Source organism: Diorhabda sublineata, chromosome X (genome assembly GCF_026230105.1).
Source record: "Diorhabda sublineata isolate icDioSubl1.1 chromosome X, icDioSubl1.1, whole genome shotgun sequence".
In the NCBI taxonomy this organism is placed as follows: Eukaryota; Metazoa; Arthropoda; class Insecta; order Coleoptera; family Chrysomelidae; genus Diorhabda; species Diorhabda sublineata.
In genome coordinates, this window is record NC_079485.1 from 16,363,872 (window position 1) to 16,389,128 (window position 25,257).

General features: G+C 31.8%; 1 protein-coding gene across 1 annotated transcript in view; it reads left to right on the forward strand.

Annotated features, from left to right (window-relative positions):
* Window positions 1–25,257, forward strand: part of LOC130451477 (pituitary homeobox homolog Ptx1) — a 71,111-nt gene that overhangs the window by 13,181 nt on the left and 32,673 nt on the right. Inside the window, exon 3 of the mRNA XM_056790509.1 lies at window positions 19,728–19,844. Within this exon, the coding sequence (XP_056646487.1) occupies window positions 19,728–19,844 (117 nt within the window). The remainder of the gene's footprint in view (window positions 1–19,727; window positions 19,845–25,257) is intronic.

The window sequence follows — 25,257 nt, forward strand, 5'->3', positions numbered from 1 at the left end:
AACAGTCGATGAGTATAATTTTGGAAAATATTCTGAATTAGTGATTCTACAGAGGGTGTCTCATAAATAATGTTCACTGTTCACTTTGTTCATTAAATAATCATGCAAAAACCCCAATATTCGAAATATAGCCCATCGTATTCTATGGTTTTAACCGAATGTTCAGCAAGCTCTTCGATATCATGGTAAAAACACTCTGCCTTAAACTTTTGTTTCTAATAATTATCTATGACAATACAGGAATTTCATATTTATTGCAATCCATACTATTATATTATAAAAACCGTATTACGTCGAAAATAAACAAAAAGAATGATGGAAAGAAAGTAGAGCTTGAAAATTTTCTCTTATGAAACTGTCATTATGCGACCTACTTTGTAGTTTGTTACTAAAACTGTAGGTCTTTTTCTGTTTTATATTGGCACTTTTTCTTGAAAAACATAAATTTACAAAAGTTTGATTGAGTATATGTGACTTTCTTTAAGAGGAATAATTTTTGGAGTCCTTATCAAAATATTGTTATTGTCACACTTTTTGATTTTTTCTTCTTTCTCTATCTCTATCCTGCGTATTTCTGCTTTTTCAATATTTTATTTAACTGGTTTTGTGTTATTTTTGTTAGTCGCTTGATACTATAAAATAAACAATAAATAAAAACTTTGGAGAGGTGTGATAACTTCGAACAACTTCAAAAAGCCAGTATAATTCCGGTTATTACAAAAAGTTAAGAAAATAAAACCATCTGAACTATCTCATAATCTGTATTTATGCCACGATTACTAAATCAAATCTTAAAAAGCGAGAAAAATCTCCAAGTAAATAAAACAGAGTAAAAATAAATTAGAAGTACTTTCTCAAAACATGCTTATCCAGGATAATCTTCGATGCGCTATCAAGTTTTATACCATAATTCCCAAGCATAATTTTAATGATCCCTCTAAGCCATAGTATTACACTTGTAAGCTCGATCTAAGAGGTATTATCGTTTGGCAAATTTCTTGTCATGTTTCAAAAGCACGACGCATAAAAAAATAAATGAATGAAAACATTTTTTTCAATAATCGTTTTTGTTTAACTATTCAATTAATTACAAGTTATAGTATCGTTTATCTAATTGATTTTCGCTTTTATACTATTATTTGCCAAGCTTTGAAAAAACAGTAGCTGCCAACACTGCCCGGTCCCATAGAACGATTTCGACTATGAAGCTGTTGACGATCCTACTCGATCCTGAAACATATTTTTGAATCAATTTTTATAATCAGCTAGTGAATAAAAGATAAAAACAGGCCACTTTGTACAAATTATTATTAACACAAACTGAGTGATACTAATATAACATCGGAGATCTATGGAGAGGATCTCGACAATGAAGTTGAAAATTAATTATGCAAATTAATTTATCTCGATATTCTCGAAAAAATTATATATAAATGAATGGCATTTAGTGGTGTTGGAAAAAGTGCAGCTTAAAAGTTTGTTTCTGTTGATCAAGATTTATCAATAAATTTTTTTACTGTTATTTGCTTCTCCGAAGACAATCGAATTACAAAAGTGCTGTAACAAGCAACTTGGGCGATTTTCATATATAAAACATGAGTAGTAATATAATAACTGTGAGATATTTATTGAAATATTATTAAAATATCAGAATAAAATAAATACTTTTGTTTGTTGAAGTTATCTAGAGACGTTCCTTTTTTAAATAAATGAATTGCCAAATTCGCGACTGTGTTTTAAGTTAACATTGTATTTGAATTTCTTTATTTATTCTCAGATTTCGTTAAGCTGTCAAAAATTCAGTACAATAGAATTTGTTTATTGTGAACCATATAATTTATTGCTGAAATGTATTTGTTAATACCATCAAAATGATAAGATTAAACAGGACTAACAATTGTCTTGGCAAATATGTGTGTTTAACAGTCTTTTTTATTTGAATTGCTCTGAAACTTTCCAGTTGCATGGTTACGTGTTCATTTTTTTTCATAAAAATATTTTTTTAATTACATTACGACTAAGAAATTTATGTTCCAAATAATATTACGTACTTTCCAACCACCACAATTCGGTATTTTTATGGAATTTGTTTAGGTTCACAAATTTTTAGGTTTTAAATTTTGAAATAAACATATCTTTCAATGAATCTCTTTAAAGTAAACAGCAAAAAGTCATTATTTGAACAGGAATTCTGGATGATAATTCACTGGGACCAGTATTCCTTCAATTTACATATAAAAATTTGAATGAATTAGGGACCATTTATTCATTACGTAAAAATGGTTTTCTTCGACATTATATAATAAAACAACTATCTACCCTTCAGGATATTATTTTTATAATTGAAAGTAGTTTTTGAATAATCTTATACCGAGCAAACATAAATCCGTTAAACTGTCTTTGATAAGGGCATGTATATATTTTTCTACGAAATTATGGATAAGAAGTTTTGTTTCAAGATGAAAAAATTTATCGAAGGTCACGAAATGTTAAGACCTGTCCATAGCTATGACACAGGGATAGAAAATCAGAAGTCTCAATGGAAAACTAGTATCTTGCTCAGGAATCAAAGTCAAAATTTAAGGATATTTTAGTCTAAATAGTTCATTATGAGGACAATAACACTAAACTCCGAATTTAAGGTTTGCATCGAAAGTTTTTCTATCTATTCTATCTCCCAGATTTAGTACCATGCGAACTGTCGAAAATATAAATGTTCTGAAAAGAAGATTTATCACGACAGAGCAGCACCTATTCAGAGAGAAGCCTTCCAGAAATGCTTCCAGTCATGTATTCAACGTTGAGATAAGTGTACTATTAACTAATGGCAGTAGTATAAAGAAAAATTAATTTAAACTTTATGTTACTTTCTCACTTTGTTTTCAATTAATTTATTCAAGATTTGCAATAGATCTGGTATTCATGTCCTGAGAGCTGACAATTATTTGCCTATTTTGCTAAACGATACGAATAGGTATTGAAGACTCATTGTGAGCATGTTTATAAGATCGAAAAGAAATTTTTAAGAGAAACGTACAAAATACCAAATTTTGATATTTGATTTTGTAAATCTTTGTGATATTGCAATCATGTGGTATTTGCCATTACCATTTTCTCTCCTTACTTGTTTTTTTGGCTCATTCTACAGTTCCATTTATTGTTCAGTCTTGTTCGTATCCCTTTAGTTGCAGATATTACTATCCATGTTATTGTTTCGTTGAATCTAATTTCAGGATTAGGAGTCTCAAAAAGATCCAGTAGCTTTACTACCTTTTCTCTGATTGTTATTTTTATTTTCATGTGCTTGAATTTGTCGACTCTTTCAAATTTCTCTTCTACAGCATTAATTTTTGGAGTATAACTAATGGAGCGACCATAAAAAATCAATTATAGAGCAGGAACAGAGATTTCTCAATAATGAAACAAATTTTTTCTGCATCTATAATTAAATCGCATTAACTTAAATAACTATAGATCTTTCTATAGTATTCTTGGTACGATTTTTGTTTTATCTAATAATATGTAACATCCTATACTGAACATGGTTTATCAAAAGATGATAACAAAGTAACACCAAACTGTGAAATTATTTTAGGATATCCTTTTCTAATGTGAACAATTAGAGGGGTAAATATTGATAGATTCGTATGAAACTGAAAATTCGATAATTTGGGTAGGTAAAACGCGGCAAATATTTGTCTCTATATTTATTTTCAAGTTCCTACAATCTATTACTGCCCTCCTGTACCGGGTGTTCGACATACATCGTGTGGCGAGAGAAATGTAAAATGGAAAGGTATCACAACATCGAAAATGGAACTTACCCATTTTTTTCAAAAACAAGAATATAACACATCGCTCAATAAGTCGTATGACTGAGAAAAACACATTTTTTGCCAAAAATCAATTTTATTCATCAATGTGATCTTTGAGAGCAATATGTCTTTTACCTAAAAATTGCCTTTATCATTTGAGCTGAATTTCTTACCGACGAGCGTTTTTTTGAGAACAGCGATTTGCCAGTTGTCACTGGGTGCCATATCTGGAATATACGATGGATGAGGAAGCAATTCGAAGCTGTAATTCGTTTAATTCAACCATCGTTGCCATCGACTTGTGAACCGGTTCATTGTCTTGGTAGAACAGTGGTGTTTTCTTCGACATATGAAGCTGTTTTCCCTTGATTCTGGATTAAAGCAATCCAACAACTCTATGTAGTGTTCGCTTTTGATTGTCTCATCCTTTTGGATATTCGGTGTATATTATTCCATGTGCATCCCAAAATACTGAAGCCATAACTTTCCCAGCTGACTTTCTCATGATCAAATGTTTATGCATAATTGTAAACTCACTGCCTTCTGATATCTTTACGGCCTCAGCTACCTCACGAAATTTCAATTTACTATTAGATATAATCAATTTGTGAACATTTTTATGTTTTCTGGAGTAACCATCTCATTTGGACGACCAGAAAGTTCACCATTATCGGTGTCTGTACGATCACACTTAAATTCAGCAAACCAATAACAAATAGCTCTTTTCGATGGGGCAGAGTCCGGATAACATTTTTGAAGTCATTGCTGAGTTTATACAGTATTTTTTTCATTAAGAAGCAATGATAAATTAAGACACGAAATTGTTTCGAATTCATTTCTTGGAAAATAACAATAGTAGCTTCATTTAAATGGCTATCCCTTTTTTCTGATCAATCGAAATTTTAAACATAGTCTTTTGAGAGCTGGTACTTCATGTCATATGGATTTGACAATGTTAGCGCCATCTGTGTGTCAGTCACACGACTTATTGAGTGATGTTATATCTATATCTTGGGTCGATAAATCATTTGCCACTATCAGAAAACGAAATAATGATAGCATTCGCAGAACTTCCGTGCATAACTGGAAAGAACGATGATATTCCAGAAGAAGAGCGTCGATTGAATTTACGACACACTCCGAGACATTTTTAAATTAACGTTTTGACATATGTAATCTTTGCTTTTGTTCATATTATGTGGAATATGGAGGAATAAACTAAAAATCGTGGAAGTTTCCGAAAAATAACGAACGTTGCAAAGAAACTAAGAGTTTAAAGTCATGAAATTAGTCCAGATTTTAGATATAAAAGTGCTTCTGGAAAATCAGTAAATCAGAAAAAAAGAAAATACTTTATATATATACATTTTTAACTCAGCATGGAATAACGCTTCGTACAATACAAAGTATACAAACAAGTTTGAAAGATTTTGGAAGGTCTGGCAGACACAGAAATCGACCACACAAGCTCACAGATGAAAGAATCATTGATGTTTGTCAACATATTTCATATTTTGAAAAAGACTCATAGAACCCAAAGAACTAAATGTCTTTATTCAAGAATATCGTTTAATAGGTACAGAGAAATGTTTAATGAAAAATTTCAAATTGGTGTTGGTTAATCAAGGCCGGACACCCGCTGTATTTATTTGTGACGAAACTGGTGTTATCCTAAATTCGTTGGAGTCTTAAACTTATGAATCACAAGAACATTAAAAAGCAAATGTCTTAACTGAAATAAAGGAGCTTGGGAGAGATAAAGTATATCTAGCAAAAGCTAATGCATTTTGTTATAGAGAAGTGCTTCTAAAAGATCAGCTAGAGTTTATTCAAATTCAAATATTTCTCTTTCACAAAAGATCTACTTCTGCTGTGCAAGACATTTCAAAGCTGTCCAAGTAATGTGGCGAAGAGTCAAACAATTTGCTGGACGGTTTATCCTATAACAGGTGAATGGGAATGTTAAACTAGAGGAAAATACCAAAGGTAACGAAATGAAAAAGTCTATTCGTATATATTTAAACAATGTATTTTCCTAAGATTCAACACTTTATCTAAGTTAAAAATAATGGGAAAATGTTCGACTCAATCTGCAACATAAGAAAATAAAATTTTTTTATTTTTTATTGATGCTATTAACATTGGTTTAATATTCTGTATAGAGTAACTCCAAGAGTTGACCATATCGACCTTTCCACTTCTGGGACAAATATTTTGAAATTTTCGCTTTGGAGGATGTGTTTGTCACAAGATTGATATTTTCCATATCTGGATATCTGCGCTTCTTTGGTACTTGGTAAGGAAATTTGGAAACGTTTGGAAATGATGTACGCACTCGGTGAATTGTTGAAGAGAATGAAAGATATGTCATGAAAAGTGAAAAATGGAATGTAAACACTCGAAAATATTGAATAAAAATTAAATGAAATATAAACTAACGCTATACAACCAGAAAATGAATCCTCATAATCTAAATTTCCACACTAACTATAAACTTAATCCACCGTAAGTTGTTTTAAAAGATCACCATCTGGTATAATTATTATTTTAGAGGATCAAACGATAGAAATTTTTATAATAAACCACAAACCATCCGTAACAAAATCCGTTCCGAACTATAAAAAAGAAACTCGATATTCATTTTTCAGATTATGTCTGAGGTGTGTTCCTCCAATATTTGTCTCAATCAGTATAATAAATTTGAGATAGGGCGCTTGAAAACTACTTTGAAAAATATCATGTTTCAAAAATTGTTAGAATTGCAAGAATTTTGTAAAGGCGTGGAACTAATTTGTTAACATGACATTTCAAAATATATTTTTAAAAATTTTATACATCAATGATTTTCCATATATATTTCACAATCATAAATTAATTAATATAAACGTGTTCCATGGATTTTTATAAATAAAAATCTATAGCATATTTTTTCACCAATTCAGTTCCATCATACTAGTTTATCTTTAAGAAAGAAAAGTTCACCACTCTTCAGAAGGAAAGAAATTATGTTCGTCTATATTCTTTGAGGTGATACAAATAGAAACATCGTTTGTATCAGATCAATGAAATAAGAATATTCAAATGTTGAGCTATTATGAATTGATGCTACAAAGGGATGGCTGAAAACAACTTGAAAAGCACATACAAAATCCATCAAGTCTCTACTATAAAGCATAGAAATCACCGCATATTTTTCTCAAGTGACAACTATCAAATAATTCCCTAGAATAGTTTTTTGGTTACAATTCGTTATTTGATTAAGCATTGTTTGTTGATTAAAAAAATATTGTTAGAACAAAGGCTTGGCTTGAAAAGTCTGATCAAGAAATCTCAAAGGGGTGCTGCGTTTCCTCACGTAAACAACAATGAATTGATAAGCTGTTTGAAGCTATCCAGGCGACATAAAAAGGATTCTTTGCTTCTGTATGTAACCATCAATTAAAGAGAAAAGATGCAAAAAACTAATAAAGTAAACATAATTAATCGTGACTAGTACTGTACATTTTTTAACCAATTGAAGGAGGAAATCATTAAGAAATTGCTTCATATGCAGAAAAATATTTTCTTAAAATCGGGACTATGCACAATTCGATAAAATTGAACTTCGAAATGCATACGCCATATTCTACAGATTTGACACCAAGACACTACTTGCTCTTTTCAGATCAGAAAAAAGAACCCCAAGGAGAAAAATACCAATCTTAAGAAAGTCGTCACTCGAACAGATTTTTTTATGAAAATGGCATGAAAAGATTGGAAAGGCTGTTAAATCAATGTTTACCCATATAGGATTTTACGATGGACCCAATATAGGCCCAGACTTGAAAGCCATTATTGGCCCAGACATGGCTTGCAAGCCTGGATCAGGCCTGGTTGCCTAGATAAACCCAAGACTGGTCTGTAACCCTGGTTGCTTGTAATAATATATTTTTAACATATTGTTAATAAAATTAGTTTTATGACAAATTTCTATTAAAGCACTCTACTAATTAATGAACATAAAATTATTAGTTAAGTAATTAAACATAAAGAAATGATACTATTTTTTATTCTATTCTTTATTGTCTTTTATGGATGAATGAATGTTATTCATATTCATATTATTTTTAATGTTCAGATATCTATTATGGATACGATATTAGAACAAAACTTTATATAGTTATTTAGAGGATGGCCGAGGCTGGGTTGCCCAGAGCTCTCAGCCCGGCTTGGGTGACTATAGGATTGCCGAGGTCGGGTTACTCAGAATTCTGCAATGCGTGACTGACTAAAGGATGGCCGAGACTGGGTTACCGAGAGTTCAGCTAGGCTTGGGTGCATATGAGATGATTATAAGCAAAAATACGTTGCTAATAATTTGTAAGTATTGATTAGTAGAATTAATATAAGGGGAAGTGTTCCAAATAAAAATAAACTAATTGAGGTAAATGCCTTTGAGTAACTGTAAAGTTGAGTATAGTAAATTAACACTCAGTGGTAATTTAAATTATATAATTTCTTGAGTCATATGAATTTAAAATCTACCATATTCGTTTTGTACAACATTGTACCGAATTTCCTATAAAATTCTAAACAAACTATTCGATTCTGAAAACGGTGTACACGTTCTCGAAAAGTAGATAACACTTTATAATCTTCCTAGTTAATCCTTCGAATCCGTTCCAAAGTGTTAGTTTATGGTCTCGCCACCTGGCGGTCTAATATGTGACTGATAAATGACTTCCTAAAATCCTAAAGGAAAGTGAGATTAAAGGCTTAGTGGACGTGTCGTGGGCCTGACGGCAAGAATCAACCCTCTTCGTAACTACGCCTTCTCCTCGCCACATTCTGAGTCAGCAATACTGTCAACCTGAGAAAAATTTACACAGCGCTGGACTCTTCGTTATCAAATTTAAATTAGATTGTAAAATAGTTTTCTATAAAATGTCATGGTCAATGTTGATCAATTACATGAATATATACTTATTCAAAAGTAAATCGCCCTGTATTGGAACTAAATCGATCATTTAGAATTTTTTATTGAAATTTACTATCATTAGAAAAAAATAATTCTGATGTTTTTTTCGCCTTTTTACTCAATTTTTAGGATCTGTGATTCAATCATGCTAACAAAAAAAATTAACTATCGAAAAATGTTCGTACGTTGCAAATTAACTAAATGTGTCTCAAAGAGGGATGCTAAATCGGTTTCAGGAAACTGAAACCTTTGATGACGGTTACCTGGAAATCACGACTCGTAGTTAATACTTTTGGAATCCTCGGAGAAAGACTTTCTATAGGTATTTTAGTATCTGTATCTCAACAATAAGGAAAAGAATCCGTAATTCTTATGTGAGGTCCTGGCTACTTTTAAGGAAAGTAAAGATTATCTTGGTGATTGGAGCACACACATTTATTTAATGCATAGAGAAATGCAAGAAATTCATTCCTTTCGAGGAAGTACAGTTATGGTCTTGGCAGTATTGGATAGAAAGATGACAGAATAGGTATATGAGGAACAAATGATGGCCGACATACTACCACAATTTCTTGCCGCTATAGACCAGAGATGTTCATTTGTATTGGATAAAGCGGGACCACATCAAGATGCGGTGGTTTTAGAAGGAATAGAAAATCGAGGCTTTCTTCATCTACTGTTTCCACCCAGATGCTTGATCTATATATCATAGAGCATGCAATCACAATCTGGGATCAAATATATTAAAAACATGCAAGATGTGTTGCAATAATACATGCAAATCAGGGTCACAAATAATATTAACTATCTATTATTATTTTTACTTTTTGAACATGTTTATTATAGTTTAATCAACATACTATTGATTCTTGAATGTTGAATGATGCTATGACGATACCGGTTAGTAACAGATATGGTCTTCTCTCAAACGTTTGCTGTGAGAGTTTGAATAATATCATTAAACTAAAATTATTCTGTAGAATACATTAAAAAACCGACAAAAAATTTAGAGTATAATGTGTAATGAAAGCAGCACGGACGTTCCAGTTCTCATAGTAGTCGAATTTGTTTCCCATAACTATTAGACTAACTATTAATTTTCTATTTACTTATTAGTTTATATTATTTTAAATTTTCAATTGATTCCTATACTTTTTGCTTACTTTACGTAGAGAAGTTTTTCCATTTTTGATTAAGTACGGCCCTGAATGAAAGTAAAAAGTTGCGACGCAACCGGTGACGTTAACGTGAACGGGGTCAGGTATCTGTCTTTGGGCGTTTCAAAAAACGTGATGGTATAGCTGATTCCGTGGTTTGGTGGTTTTAAACAGAGGAAAATAGTTGAGATTGTGTCGTCTACCTGATAATAAACAAAAAAACCGATTCTAAATATAGAAGTTACATTTTAGTTAAAGAAATGAAGTTTCGAAAAAAGTTACACATATTACAAATCAATTTTCATAGTCTGAACTAAATTCATTTATAAAATGTCAGTTAGAAAGATTTAGCTATCTGAAAATGAAAAAATTCTTAGAAATCATGATTAACGAAACTGAAATATGGAATTTTGTCCATATTTTCATACTTCTAAGTCCTAAATCTAGTGCTAAACATTTTCCAAGCAATTCAGTCTAAACTTTTAGTTTTTAGATGGTTCAAGATTCCAATTTTGATAATTACTAAGTTATCCAAAGTATACCATATCATTGAAGATTCAAGTAAAACGATTTACTAAACATTACTTTCCTTTTCTATATATTATTTGGTGACAGTTATTTACAGTATATTTACAAATAAATAGTTAGAAAAGAGTTGCGTAATATTTAAATGTCTTCTGATAAAAAATTAGTTTGTACCATGGTTTTTCGAAATAATAAGAATTAGAGAATAAAATGGAATATTAAAATCATCTGAGTGTGTTCTATAATAAATTTAATGAGCTTCTGGTGAGATTTCAGAATCGTATAAATGAATAAATTTTCTTTCTTCTTCATCGTCCTGATGTTATTATCGAAATCAATCAAGGTCGTAACAAAAAAAAATCGGGAGGGGGCGTTTGGTTCGGTATAACAGAAAAAACTTTTGCAACTCATCATGTGTTATAAATATTCATTAGAAACTCAATAGAAATATTAACATTTTATTGCACAATTAAATTTAGTCTTCTAGCTATCTCACAACGAAAGTCAAATACCTCATCGATTTCAATTGTGTGATGGCATGTGGAGTTTCTTAAATAAGTTATGAGGCGTTTAGAACATAGAAACTGGGGTACATGTGGTATGCATTCTCCAAGACCTTCATTAGCACATATTGGTCGATGTAGTTCATATTCTTCATCATCAAGCCATTTGGACCGTCACAATTCTAATTCATATTTCAACAAATCCCATTTCGAATATTTCATAAAACTCGAAGTAGTTTTCTTGATAATTACGATGAATTTGTTATTTTTTGCAACAAAGAGACTGAACTAAAATATTGAGAATAGATAAAAAGGAATTATTTTAGTGATTCTGACATAAGTTTGAAGTAGTTTGTCCTATACCAGGGCTTCTTAAACTGAGGGTCGCGACCACCAGAGGGGTCGCGAGACTACTGAAAAAGGGTCGCAAAGATCTGATACTTTTCAATCATTATAAATAAAATTTTAAAATTAGTATACATACTATGTACAAATATAAATACAAATAAAAATCATACAAAATACTATTGTAGTTTTATTATAACTATTTTTTGAAAAAAGTGGCAATGCAAATCTGTTATGTAGGGTCTATAAATGAAAATATGGAAGTAGCATTTAAAATAATAAATACAACGCGCTCCTCGATTTTCAACTGAACGTTTATATGGAGGAGGGAGTCGTTTAAAATTTCCTAAGCTTGAAGGGGGTCGCTATATAAAAAAGTTTAGGAAGCCCTGTCCTATACTCCCACGTAACATATAAAAAAGCAAATAAAGTAACAAAATTAAAGGAAAAAGCCAAGGATTTTACTTTCGTGCTCATCAACAAAAAGATACTCTTAAAGAGGAATATATTTAGATATTTATTTTAACAAAATTCATTAAGTGACAAAGAAAAGCAATTTCACTGATAACCATAGAAGAAGTTAGAAACAAATGTTGAAGAGAATGTTTCTTGAATTGATACTGTAGAAAAGCATGTTTCAAGATCCATGTAGCACAACGAAGCTAAGAACCTTCAAGTGATATTTGAAAAATACGAATTTTCTTGTTTAATATCGTTTTGTCCAGGCGAAAGGTCAACTTTTATTGATCGGAACATTAGAGAAAAAGAAATTTACCTGGACCAGGATTGGAAATGTGAAGTCATACAGATTGTCTTAAATGAAAAGTTAAATTTCCAGCAACCGTTATAGTATTGAGGCGATTTTGGTCAAAGTTGGTTATACTTCACAGATGGTATTGTCAATAACGAGAACAAATATTCATAAGAAATATTACACACGATAAAAGACACAAACCACCTATTTTATAGACGTTTCACACATATGGCCTAAGATAGAATCATTTTTGTCATTAAAGTTCAGAGCCCTAGATGGGTCTGCCAGTAGATATCAAGTTGACGAATTTAATGTTGGTACACATTGTATAGTTTTTCTTGATGATTCATTATCGTTGTGTTGTGCTCGTCTTTTTGTGTTCTTTTGATATTGTATATATAGTGTTAGTTATTATTTTTTTTAAATGACAATAAATGTTGTGTATAATGTCCCATCCACACGTTGGTTATTTATCACACCAACCACAAACACAAACAGCCATCCACATACTTGGCGAACGTTCATAACGTTCCGCATCGGCAAACATGGCCGACGACGGGATTGTGGAAGCTTTTAATTTCGGGTTGACCTATTTTTATTACAAATTCAAGCAAAATGGAAGAAAAAGAAAAAAAAAGAAAGCGAGGATGATAGTGCATGACCGAAAGTGCAGCAAATAAATACATTAACGTCCCGCAAGCTCCCGCACATCACTGATCGCTGCCAAATGTGTGGATAGATCGCAAACTGTTTGCCAAACATCCTTTGATCTGACAAGAAAAACCACACCGATTAAAAAACACAAACAGGCAAACAACAACAAGCACCCATCTACACGATCGTGATCGCTGTTTGTTATTTGCTGTTTGCCACTGTTTGACAATCATGTGGATGGGGCTTTAATATAATGCATTTGTTCTCAAATCCGCATAAGGACTTAGAACGTTTTAATAGACGGCTGCAGGCTATGGATAAAACTAAGTTAACTTCAAGGGATTTGTTTTGAAGTTCAAGTGATAAAATTTATCAAAATTAGACATTCTGGTTGGTTATTTTTGTATGCAATATTTCATTTGAAAACATATATTTTCTTCAAGTTTTATTTTCACTTTATATTATTTATATTATTATTATAATTAAAAAATTCTCATATTACTTCCAAAACTCGATTTGTCCACATTTCACTTGAGTAAGGACAAAACTGCGCTTGCAATAACTTTAATATTTTTCTCCTGTAAGGTAGTACTATGAACTACCTTCAAATAATTTAAATCGCGCGCCATTAATAAAATTCAAATTTGCCAGTATTTTACTAAAGATGGCATATCAGTAGTACAAATTCAGACTCCCCAGTCGTCGTCAATTTGGTTAGAATTAATATTATTAATGGCCAAAGTAATTTCGATTTTGTAGTATAAAAAATAACACTTTTTTAAAAAAAATTATATATTTTCCGTTTTGTTCAATGACCTTTTGCCATCTTCCAAGTTCATGATTCCGCACTTATAAAATTTCTGTTCCTTATCAGGAAAAAACTGAAACAGGTGCGATTGAAGATCATCGTCAGTTGTGAAAGTTTGACCTTTCAAAAAATTCTGCAAACTTCGAAATAAATGGTATTCAGATGGTAGCGGATCAGGGCTGTTTGGGAGATGTGGCATCACTTCTCAGCCAAGCTGAATTGACAAAGAAGTGTGAGGCTTTGCATTATCATGATGAAACACTAAACCTTTCCGATTTGACAATTCTGGCCATTTTTCTTTGATTACTTCATCCAGTTTCATTAATTGTTGACAATAAATATCAGAATTGATTGTTTAGTTTGTTGGAGGCAGCTCAAAATACACAACACCTTCATAATCCTACCAAACTGACAGCATGAGCTTTTTTTGTTTTTCAACTTTCGATGTGGTTTGTGCTGGTTAATCATGTTTGCTCCAGATCCTTTTTGAACTATGTTACTGTACAGGACTCATTTTTCATCACCAGTGGCGATTCTTTTCAAAAAAGGGTCGGTTTCATCGTTTAATGTGCATATCGCAAATGTTGATTCTTTTTATTACATGAATTTATTTAAATTCGTGAGGTACCCAAATATCAAGTGGAAATAAAAGAGTAAAATATGCCGAAAATGTTCGTTTCTGCACTCCATTGATAGCTTTAATAAAAATCACGCACTACTTGCTTCTAAAGTTACGTCAATGTGACCAGTATCACGTGACAAACGGCAAAGTACAATATTAACATAAGTTATTCGAAAAATAAAGCAACGCTCTCTATCAGTAAAAAGCGAAAGTACTGAGTTGCCAACCTATGACATTGTTGTGATCCATCTAAACATCTGTGATAGAGGAGCTCGGATTCTACATTACAGCAAGACGAAGCTGCCTCAAAAATAGCAACAAAATCTGACGTTTGTGTAGTTGTACCAACGATAAACTGAAAATTAATAAACCACATGAATCAAGGCATAAATGTTGGAAGAATAAATTGAGAGTAATTAAAAGTCCAGTTTCATCACAACTTGTTATATGAAATCCATGGCTTTTTTGTAGACTGTTTTGAGTGTAGTAAGATAAAGAACGTAAAAACAACAAAAAAACATAATCGTTATATACTAATGAAACAAACCTGGAAGCAATAGAACTCTCTTCATTAAGGGAAATAAAACGTGACTCTGAGCGATTTCCACTCGATTCAGTTTGTTGAACAATTGATTCGATCAAACATTTATTGATCCACTAAAAAGTTGATCAGCTACGTGGAAGTGAACGACTATCTTGATCGAACTTTGGTTGATCAACATAAAACGATTGCTTTGCATTTCTACATGCGTGTGAAACAAAAAAATCAGATTAGATTATGAGAATTCTCTGTTATTATTTCAACTTCGAGCAGAAAACATTCTAGTTATTTATAATTTTTTATTGGAAAATTTCATTGATCCATTCAAATAATTAATAGCCTTTTTCATCTGGTGTGATCCATTGTGTTATTTATTATTTTGAAGAAAAACCAATACATCACGAGTTTATCTGTCAGAACAATAAAATTTAAATATTGACAGTATTGCGCGAGCGGAACACAAAACGTTCCATTAAAAATCATGTCGAATGAAAAATAGCTGAGATTACCGAAAAAAACGCCTGAGAATCGAAACAAGTGTCGGCATTTCAGTTATGATAGCGGCGCCCCTCGCGTTAGATTAGCGAATTATTTCAACTGGCTGAAGCTATTACAAAAGGTCCCTCCGATGCTATATTCACAGTAGAACGTATCGTTCGTCATTATTTTTTGTGTAGCGTCGATGTGAAATATTTGATTGATCGTCAGGCCTCATAAAAGAGCCGTCAGGGCATTGAATGTTTTGTGTGTATGTCTGTGTGTGTGTGTGTGGTACGCATGAATTAGCTGCCAAAAGGGTCTGCGGATATCATCAATACGCTCATATTAGAAATTAATACGCTTTGTTTAGATTCGGGGAGGGGTGAACACGTTGAATTATTATTGTGTTCGGTAATCAACTGCAATTGTGACAATATTCACACTTGTCATATGCATACATTACGTAATATTCATTTATTCTTCAATATTTTGATATATACTTCGAAACCTTATCGAAATTATAAGATCAATTATTCATTATTGATATTCATGCTGCTCTCTTTCTTATGGGTGTACAGCGAACTAATAAAAATCAACTGTAGTCCGTTTTTATATACGGGAGAGTAATAAAACCTCATTTATAATACAAAACTTACAAATACGGCCATATTAAATATTACTAAAGAATCATCTAAATATTTCCTAAATTTTTCATAAATGTACCTGAGCTAATAAAGTTTTCGGTCTTTCATTGGTATTTTACAACCATAAGCTGTACACAACAATAGATAAAGGTTTGACGGGCCAAAAGCCTTTTGTATTAAAGTTTACATAACCGTAACATAAGATTTTCTTCAATTAGTACCTATTTGCCAAAAAAGGTGGGAATTTTTGTTTAATTTTAATTCCAAAAATCTCTTCATAATAAATTTTACCGAAATTGCGATTTTAGGTTTTTCCATTACGTAAGGAGGTAGAAATTGTGTACTTTTAATAGTTTAGTTTAGTTGCAACTTGCAAGGTGCAGTCTATTGTGAATTCCAGTGTGATTCTGGAAAAAATGGAAATGGAAAATAGTAGTACGCTTAGTTACGATTTACAGAAAAATGTTGTGACTTTCAAACATCACATAAAGCTCCAAGAAAACCAAAATTTCAAATAGAAATTGAAAGAAAGACTTCGAAGGAAAGTATATGCGTTCTTCTTTAGAAAAGAACTTCGGACAGAAGATTGTCACGGTTAGAATATCCTGAACTGAATGAATGGCTTTTTTTTAGAGAAAAAGGTTATCGTTGGAAAAACCATTTCAGAGAGTGAAGTTCAATGAAAAGGGGCAATATTGTAGTATGGAAACGAAATAACTTGACGACTATAAAAGAAATGATTAACCAAAGAAGAAATATTTTTTATTTAGATGAAACATGAATCAACAAGAAGCATACAGCAAATAAATTTTGGCAATATGAAACTGTTAGAAGTAGAAGACAGGCTTTTCCAAATAATTTATCTACTGATTCAAAACCACCATCAGGAAAGGAGCGCAGACTGATATTAACACACGTCGCCAGTTCAAACAGTTTTATTTTTATTAAAGGTGGTTTATCAACTTTTGAATCTTCTCGTACAGGTGACCACCATGTGTTCATGAATGCTAATGTCTTCAAATAAAAAGTTATGAAGATATTAGTTGATTTTAACAAGCTACTAAGAGAATTAACCATCGAATAATATTTTCGAGTTATTGAAATACTCGAAGCGGGCTCAACACAGACGGATGTTGCAAATTGACTAGCTACGCCTCGAAGTGTCATTTTGAGTATGCTCGATAGGTTCTAAGAAACTTAAACTATTGTCGAAACACCCAGAGTAACAACCGTTGTTGATTATTGTTACTTGGACTTTACAGTTCGTAAAAATCTTTAGCGGTAGAACACTAACACCAACAATGAGTGCTAGAATGCTTCACCGATGAATATCTTTAGGGATTGTTTTCAGATTGTACTCAGGAAAGAATATTGATAAATTCATTGTATCGACGACCTGTCTAGTAAATTAACCTCTTTGAAGTAGATACAATTATGGCCTAGGCAAGAATCGCTGCTGCTATAGGCTCTCGATTTATTTCTGTTGATAATAACGCGAGACCACATGGAACTGATTATGTTTCATATTGTATCGATATTGAAAATTGAGAGCTGTATCGAAGATCACAGATTCTACAGTTATCTACTATTATATCTAGTTTTGTCGTTTTTTATCATTTATATTATTTACATCTAGCAGATGAATTAACTTTTAGCAATTCGTGTAACGAACTTATTTTAGCCCAACGTTTTGCACATATATAGATGAGATTGATCATCAATATTGTTTTAAAACCAATAGAAAACTGCAGTATAACGATGCATTATAATATGAAAAAAACTGGAGGTTGTCTCCATATCATCAGATACGTATCTTAATTTTATAACAGCCTGTTATAAAACTATTATTTAAATAACAATATTTGTGTAAGTAGACGTTCGTCTTTTACAATGTTTATTAAAAAGAACAAACATGTTGTATTTGAGGAAAACCGTGTTTCTCCCAAAAATTATATTTATTCAGATCCTTTTTTTGAAGTAAATAAAAAGTAACAATGACATCCTCGTGCCTTTAATGTATACACATGTATATGGAGATAAATATAGTCATTGTCGCTGTGTATTTGTTTCTACATTTAAATATGTATTTGTATGAATAGTGCGATCTCGTCTTCGAAAATTGTATGTAGAATGAAAAAAATACCGTTATATTACAATAGCGTAGTGAAACATAAAAGAAAATAGAATGAGGATCAATATTGAGACATCAAAAATAATAGCGGTCACACCAAATATTTGTATGACAAAATTCATAGCCTAAATCAGTATACAATAATTCGAAAATTCTAGAAAAGTATCACACTACTAGAAACTAAAAAAATACAAAAAACGAGGCAAGAAAAATATCACTTAGTTTAATTTTCAGATAAATGTTAATTGGATTTTGTTACTTTGTTTTTTATTGGACTTTTCTAAATTAATATCCATAGAGTTAATACCAGCTAACTTTCTATAACTGCAAAGGTGTTAATGGCTGTCATAATAATAATTTTGTAAAAAATCATTAGTATTAAAAAAAGCTATAGAATATTTCAATACAATTGAGAACCATAACAAGAAGTTATGAATGATAAACAAAGAATTATGGTTTTAATAATAAAAAAGTTGATACACGTGGAGAACTGTCAATAATATAATAGAAAACAAATCAATGATTTTACTTACAATTTTTATTAGAGATAATTTTGTGCATAGTAAAACTTTTATACATTTTTTCAAACATTGGAATATTCCTCGTATATCATCCTTAATACCAAAAAATCTAATAAATTATTCCGAACTTCTGTTAGCAATAAATTAAACGATCTTTTAAAGAACGAATACAAGGTAGTTGTTGAGTCCTAATTTTCTGGAAGCACATGTTAAACTCAAAAATCGTTTAGCACAAATGACAAGGCAGTTAACGCCAATTAATGTGAGAGAAGGACAGTGAGTTATAGGCCCCACTAATTTCTGAACTTGAACAAACATTCCGTGGCTTCTGGGATGATAGTTGTGAATCGGTGGCAATAAAGTAGGTGGCTAAAAATATAATCGACTGCGGACTAAAAAAACGTTACTCTTTATAAACTGTTCAAAAAATAATAAAGGAAAGTATTTTCGAGACAACGATTTTAATGTTTTCTTGGGAATATTGAATGTTTTCCAAGCGTTTTTTCTTCCAAATAACACATTTTGGAGAAGTAAAAATAACAAACTGAAACAAGACAGCTACTGGAAAAAACCACAATTTGAGAACTTGGCAGAATAATTGGGAAACGATCTTGGACAGGTACTAGGTTGAAAGAGGGAATGTGATGAGAAGAATTGCATGAAACAAATCTCCGTTAAGTTGGAACTATTTAGAACAGTTTCGAAAACGTTGAAGCAGTGTGAACACAAAAACGACGAAACAAAAAAAGGAAAAACGTAGAGTTGATAAATGATCATCAAATAGTTTTATTGTTGATTTTTGTCCAAAATTCGCTTATAAAGATGACCTACTTCGATGAAGCGTTCTTGATCTATAACAGATCCATCCCTCAACTATAGAGAGTATTGTTGAGTCCAAACATCGCAATGTAAAGATCAACTGAAGAGATAAATAAACTTTTAAATATCTTGTGTAGTATTAATTGATTAATGTTCTAGTTCCTCTTCTAGAATTTGTGCCACTTTAATCATATTAATGATATATTTGTGAATAAATTTTTCCCTGGATATCAGTTCCATTTCATTCCAAATGATGAATTATTAATAGTACTTCACATAGGTAAATGAAATTAACCATTTTAGACGGCTTGGAATGGAGGATTGTTTGGTAATAAAAAAATACATTAACACAAATTTAAATCCCATATTAATAAAAACTTTTATTTCGTTATACAAATCTCGTTCCGAGAATATTCAAATTTTATTATAAATTGTCTATAATTTGTTATAGTTTGGGCTGAAACCGGAGATTTCCGAGATGCTCACAATGGAATGTCGGGATCGACAATGGACCATCCACAACTGCCTTTTGCCGCTGCTGTCAGAACTAGAACAAGGGAACGAAAAGGTAAAACTTGCTTAAGAAATATATGAACAGTTTTTCCCAAATATGTTTATGTTCTTAGTTCACAACCATCTTGCCACATTATTTTATCCACTCTAATCTATGTAATAAATCCCCTATATGGAAAATGAATTTTTTCAAGTGTTTTCAAATCTACGCTACTTAATTGGCGCAATCAGTAGAATTATTGTGATTGAAGTTATGACTCAACTATGGAAGATTTCTTTTTAGCTTCGAAGGAAAAACTCGTCTATGTGACTAGGCAGTTGTGAGAGTCTCTAAGGCGTATTGATTTTCGGAGGATACGTAGTACGGTCCATGAGTTCTTGGCCTCATATAGTAAATAGAGTGCGTTCACAAAAATCTTTATGCATGCGTGAGTCACAAGTTTCAACTTGCTGCTTCGTTCCAATCTATTGTAGTAGAGATCGAACGATCACTCTTTCAAATTGTTTTCAAAATGTCTCAAATTGAGTTGTGAGAATACTGTTTTTGTGAACATTGACATTTGTAATTGCGAAATTAGTAGCAATATGGAAATTTATTTGTTGATAGTGAACGTTCAAAAAAAGGAGATTTGTGGTAATGGTAATCACCCGTGATGGTTTATGTTGGATTATTTTTTATAATTTTAAAAAAACAATGCATAGAATTGTTTCGTGTAACTTTTGGTAACGAAGCATCATAGAAGACTGTTTATAATTGGTTTGTAGAATTTCATCATGGTCGAGCGTCCGTCTGGGATGAATATCGAGAAGGTCGGCCAAAAAATGTAGAAGACTAGAATACAATCGATTATGCATGAATATTTAGATGTGAGAAAGATAAAATGTTTCAGATGGATTCCACACACCAGCTCCCAAAGCACGTCGTGTATTCACCCTGTTTATAATAATAATAACTTTTTCTTGCTACCCACTGTCAAACAAAAGATGTTTCAGATTTCATCTCCTCAAGAAAGTGTTGAAGACCTTCGAAACCGTTTTTCTACTATAACAGCTAAAGAATAGGAAAAATGTTTCCAGAATTTGTTTGAGCGTATGCAAAAACGTATAAACCTTAAAAACTGAGAAGACAACCCTTGTATAAAAATAATTTTTGTTTTATAATGTGACTAAGGATAAAAAAATAAAGATATAATATTCATGTGGTATATAATCTATGGATTGATATAATTATGCGAATTGTCATTGCCAGATTAAATTTTGATATAGCACGATATTAAGCTCAAACTTAAGAAATATTTTCCCTGAAATAATAATATATTCATTAAGAGAGTCCTAAAATCTAGACCAATGATCATCAAAAATATATAAAATGGTCTAGATATGGAGGAATTAAAGAAATTATGGACATAACTTTTTAAAATGTGTTTCTCTGCTCAATGCTTTCAACAATACTATCCGATAAGTAAAAATAATTTAAATTCTATATATTCCCGTATCTCGTGAAAAATGTTTAACACGTGATAACGAATATTAAAAATGTATCAAGCATTCGAATCCATTTTTAAGCCGCATATCGTTTGAGAATACGTGATTGTTAAATCTCCTTATTTCCATATTATCCGATTCCTCTCCAATATACAACCCCATAGGGTCGATTAAATGTATAAACAGAACATACCGGCTAAATCCACCTCGAACCTGGAAATAATAAGCGAGAAAGGAAATGAAAAACAACCATTGTGCACTTTTCCATCTATATGTTAAACGAAAAGAAAGAAAAATAATCGCGAAATCTTCCAATCGGTTTTTGAAGCACTTTTCGGGGCTTAGCACCAGAATTTTTAATCAGCTTCTCAAACACGGCAATGTTTCAGACGCGACTCGTGTGTTGCCAGTACTGCATGGGCGTTTAGAGCCTGCATTTTTTGGGGAAACTGAAAATTATTATTTATTTTGATAAAAAAATCAGTTATTATAATATATGAAAATACATAAGACAACAAAAACTGAAGCACATGATAGAATGCGAAGTAGTTGAAGAAGACTTTTAAGCAATGTATATCTGAAAAGAAGAAGAAATGGGAAAATTGACACTTAATGAGAATGAGAAATAAATTAATAAGTAATTCAAAAGTTTCTCAGAAAACAATGGGATAAACTCAGGATAAAACAGGAAGCTTGTGTTGAATTTGATTGTTGAAAAATATAATAAAGAGTGAGACGTATAATCAAAGCAGGTCCTATCAAGGGATTGAGGCAACTCATTGTGTTACAACCGCAACAGTAAATTAAGCTTTTCATTATCATCTTCATGTGAAAAAATTATAAGCTATTAACCTGTCTCACCTCTATATTTAACAGAATAATACGAGTACATGGTAGAATAACCATATCAACTTTCTTTATACACAAAGTGCGTTTCAAATATGTAAGGCTACGATCTCCTATAAACGCCATCGGCTGCGTACAGCGTCACGTCACAATGTTTACTATAGAAATGTACTGTTGTGGTCTCTTGCACACGCTGACGTTAGCGTGTGTACACTTAGGCGTCATATAAATGCTTTGCGCCGCGGCTAGTTATTTCGAACCATTGCAGCATAAACGTCGTATCTGGCGTCAGCACAAAATGTCGAAATTCGATAAAGAAAATTGAATAAGTCCAATGTTATTGTGCATTATACAATGAAAATGACATACAAGTTTTTCTTCTGGTGATATGGGCTTAGGATTCCTTTTTGATGGCAGTTTTATTATATATTCCCGCACAAGTTCTACGATGTTTGAATTGTTCTTGAATAACATGAAAATATTCAATAAATTTAGTATTGTTTCTTTAAGTATTTTATTATCAAAATCTGGAAACATTTTTTTTTCTTCCTCATTATAAATAATCGGTGCCTCGGTTACTCTAATTTTTTTTCTTATATAGTCGTCTTGTGTCGAAGTTAAATTAATTTGATATCACACGACCACACTATTTGTCGACTACTGTTGTGAACGACGCGTCGTCGTTGGCGTATGAGATGTATTGACCGTTGACGCTGTGCCTAGCGTTCAGGCCTCGATCAAAACATGTCGACATGAAGTCAGACGCCGCATATAGAATTTAATAGGAGACCGAGGCCTAATACCTCAATTAGAATGATTCATTTGGAATAACAAAGTCATTTGACAGAACCTGGTATAAACTAAAATTTCTAGAAATGAATACATTTATTTGTTTATGTATGCATTCTGTTTTGTTTCGTATTTCGAAATAATAATCTAATAAATTTAAATGTGTCGAAATAATTCTGATTAAGGTGACAAATAATAGGCGATAACTTTCACCTACTACTGACACAACATTATTTCCTTGTATTTGTCTGTAGTGCTCATAAACTTCACATAAAATCAACATGTTAATACCCAATGCGATTTAAGTTTTTATTTACTAATTGAGAACTTCAAAAGCTTGAAGAGACGTGAAATTAAAATCCTTTAGTATATTTTCGTCCCATCAGTGCCTACATCTTTATTTACGAATACCAAAAAGACGTTTCATATCCAATTTATTAGAATGCCATCTGTGCCATCTATAAATTATAATGGGAGTAGCTTGCTTTTGGTGTATCAAAAATAATCTTTGTTTATCTTATGTTTATATAATGGATTTAAGGATTTGTGGTCGGATAAAATTGGTTTATATTGGTACGTTTTCAATTGATAAACTTCTAAATGTACTGGGTATCTGTAGCTTTACAAAAAAATAAACAATTCATTATCACTTTTTGTTTATCTTCACATAAAAGTATTAAATGGTTATTAGCAAATCAATAAATAATTAAAGTTACAATTCTCATGTAGACATATCTTCTCACATGTAGGAGCCCCCAGACTTGAACGACGAGGCTTAGCTTGTATCAACGCTGGGAAACCCGGTCTTGGTAGACCAATAATGGCCCAAGCCTAGTTGAAGTATGGGTAACTTAGCCCTGGCCATTCTATAGTCAGCCAAGACTGGCTGAACTCTATGTAACCCAACCTCGGCCATCCTATAGTCAGCCAGGCTTGGCATAACTCCGAATAACTATATAAAGTTTCATTCTAATATCTTATCCATAATAGGTATATTAACATTAAAAGTAATAATTTTTTTTTGCATAAAAGACAATAGTATCATTTTTTTACATGTGTTATTATGAAACTAATATTTTTATGTACATTAATTAGTAGAGTGCATTAAGAGAAATTTGTCATAAAACTATACTTTTATTATTAATATATTAAAAATCTATTTTTACAATCAACCAGAACAGGGCTGCAGATCAGTCTTGGGTTTATCTAGGCAACCAGGCCTAGTTTAGGCTTGCAATACAAGCGAGGGTCTTTGTTTTCATCCCAGAGTCCCACCAAGTCAGGGCCAATAATGGCTTCCAAGCTAGGGCCAGTTTGTACATACTTGGCCCAAGTTTGGGCCTATACTGGGCCCATCGTAAAATCCTATATAGGCTGGTTAGTCTTCAGCACTGAAGACGCAAAATTTTAAAGAGTTAAGTAAAAAGAAATTGTGAAGTTCCACCCTTTATTAATAATATTTTTTAATTATTTCCATAGAGTTTTTTATTTTGACTTCTTAAGGAAGCAATTAAATTACAATGTCAAGCCCGGGTTTAAAAAAAAATTACACTTCTCTCTATCTAATTCGTGATTAAGTGTTAGTATTTTTTAACCATCTAATATAGTTTGACGATGACCGAAGTCAACTGAGCCACTTTGAGAGGGGTTGATTTCTTGACCAATATGAGGTAGATTATTTTTCAAGAGAAATCGTTTCAACAGGAACCGTCAGCAATGTACGGAAGGCTTTTTAATTCACTGAACCCATTTCTTTATCTTAAAACATAAAAAAATTATATACATTTCTAGTTATCTTTAGAGCACACTTCGATAATTCGATTTTTTTCCAAAATCTGGAAAAATTTCATTGTTTTCTCGTAAATGCAAAAAAATTGTATGTAAACTGCAATTGGATTATGGTGTGAAAAAATAGAACCATTCCAGCATTCGCTAAACGCTTATGATTTTTCCTGTTAATTTAAAAATTTATCCAACACAAGGGTCGTTTGGCAGAACAAATATTGAGTAATGAGTAGGTTGAGTGTGTATGAAGATGTTAAGAAAGAAAAGATGACATTCCTTTTACTGTTATTGTTGGAATTTAATTTTTGCAAAAAATTTTTCATCATCAATCATTTTTTGTAGTATTCCTTACCATTTTTTATAATGATTGTCAATGATTTCTTTTTTATTCAATCATGATGAAAAGAAACCGCCTGAAGTAACCCTGGTTCCTCACATCAGGTTGGTTGGTTATGTCAAGCTGTAGTGAGAATACAAGTTCGTGGTGATATTTTCCTTTAGATCAGTTGATATAGTAGTAGTAATTTGATTAGTACAGAAATAGGTCTTCATTAACTTAGTTT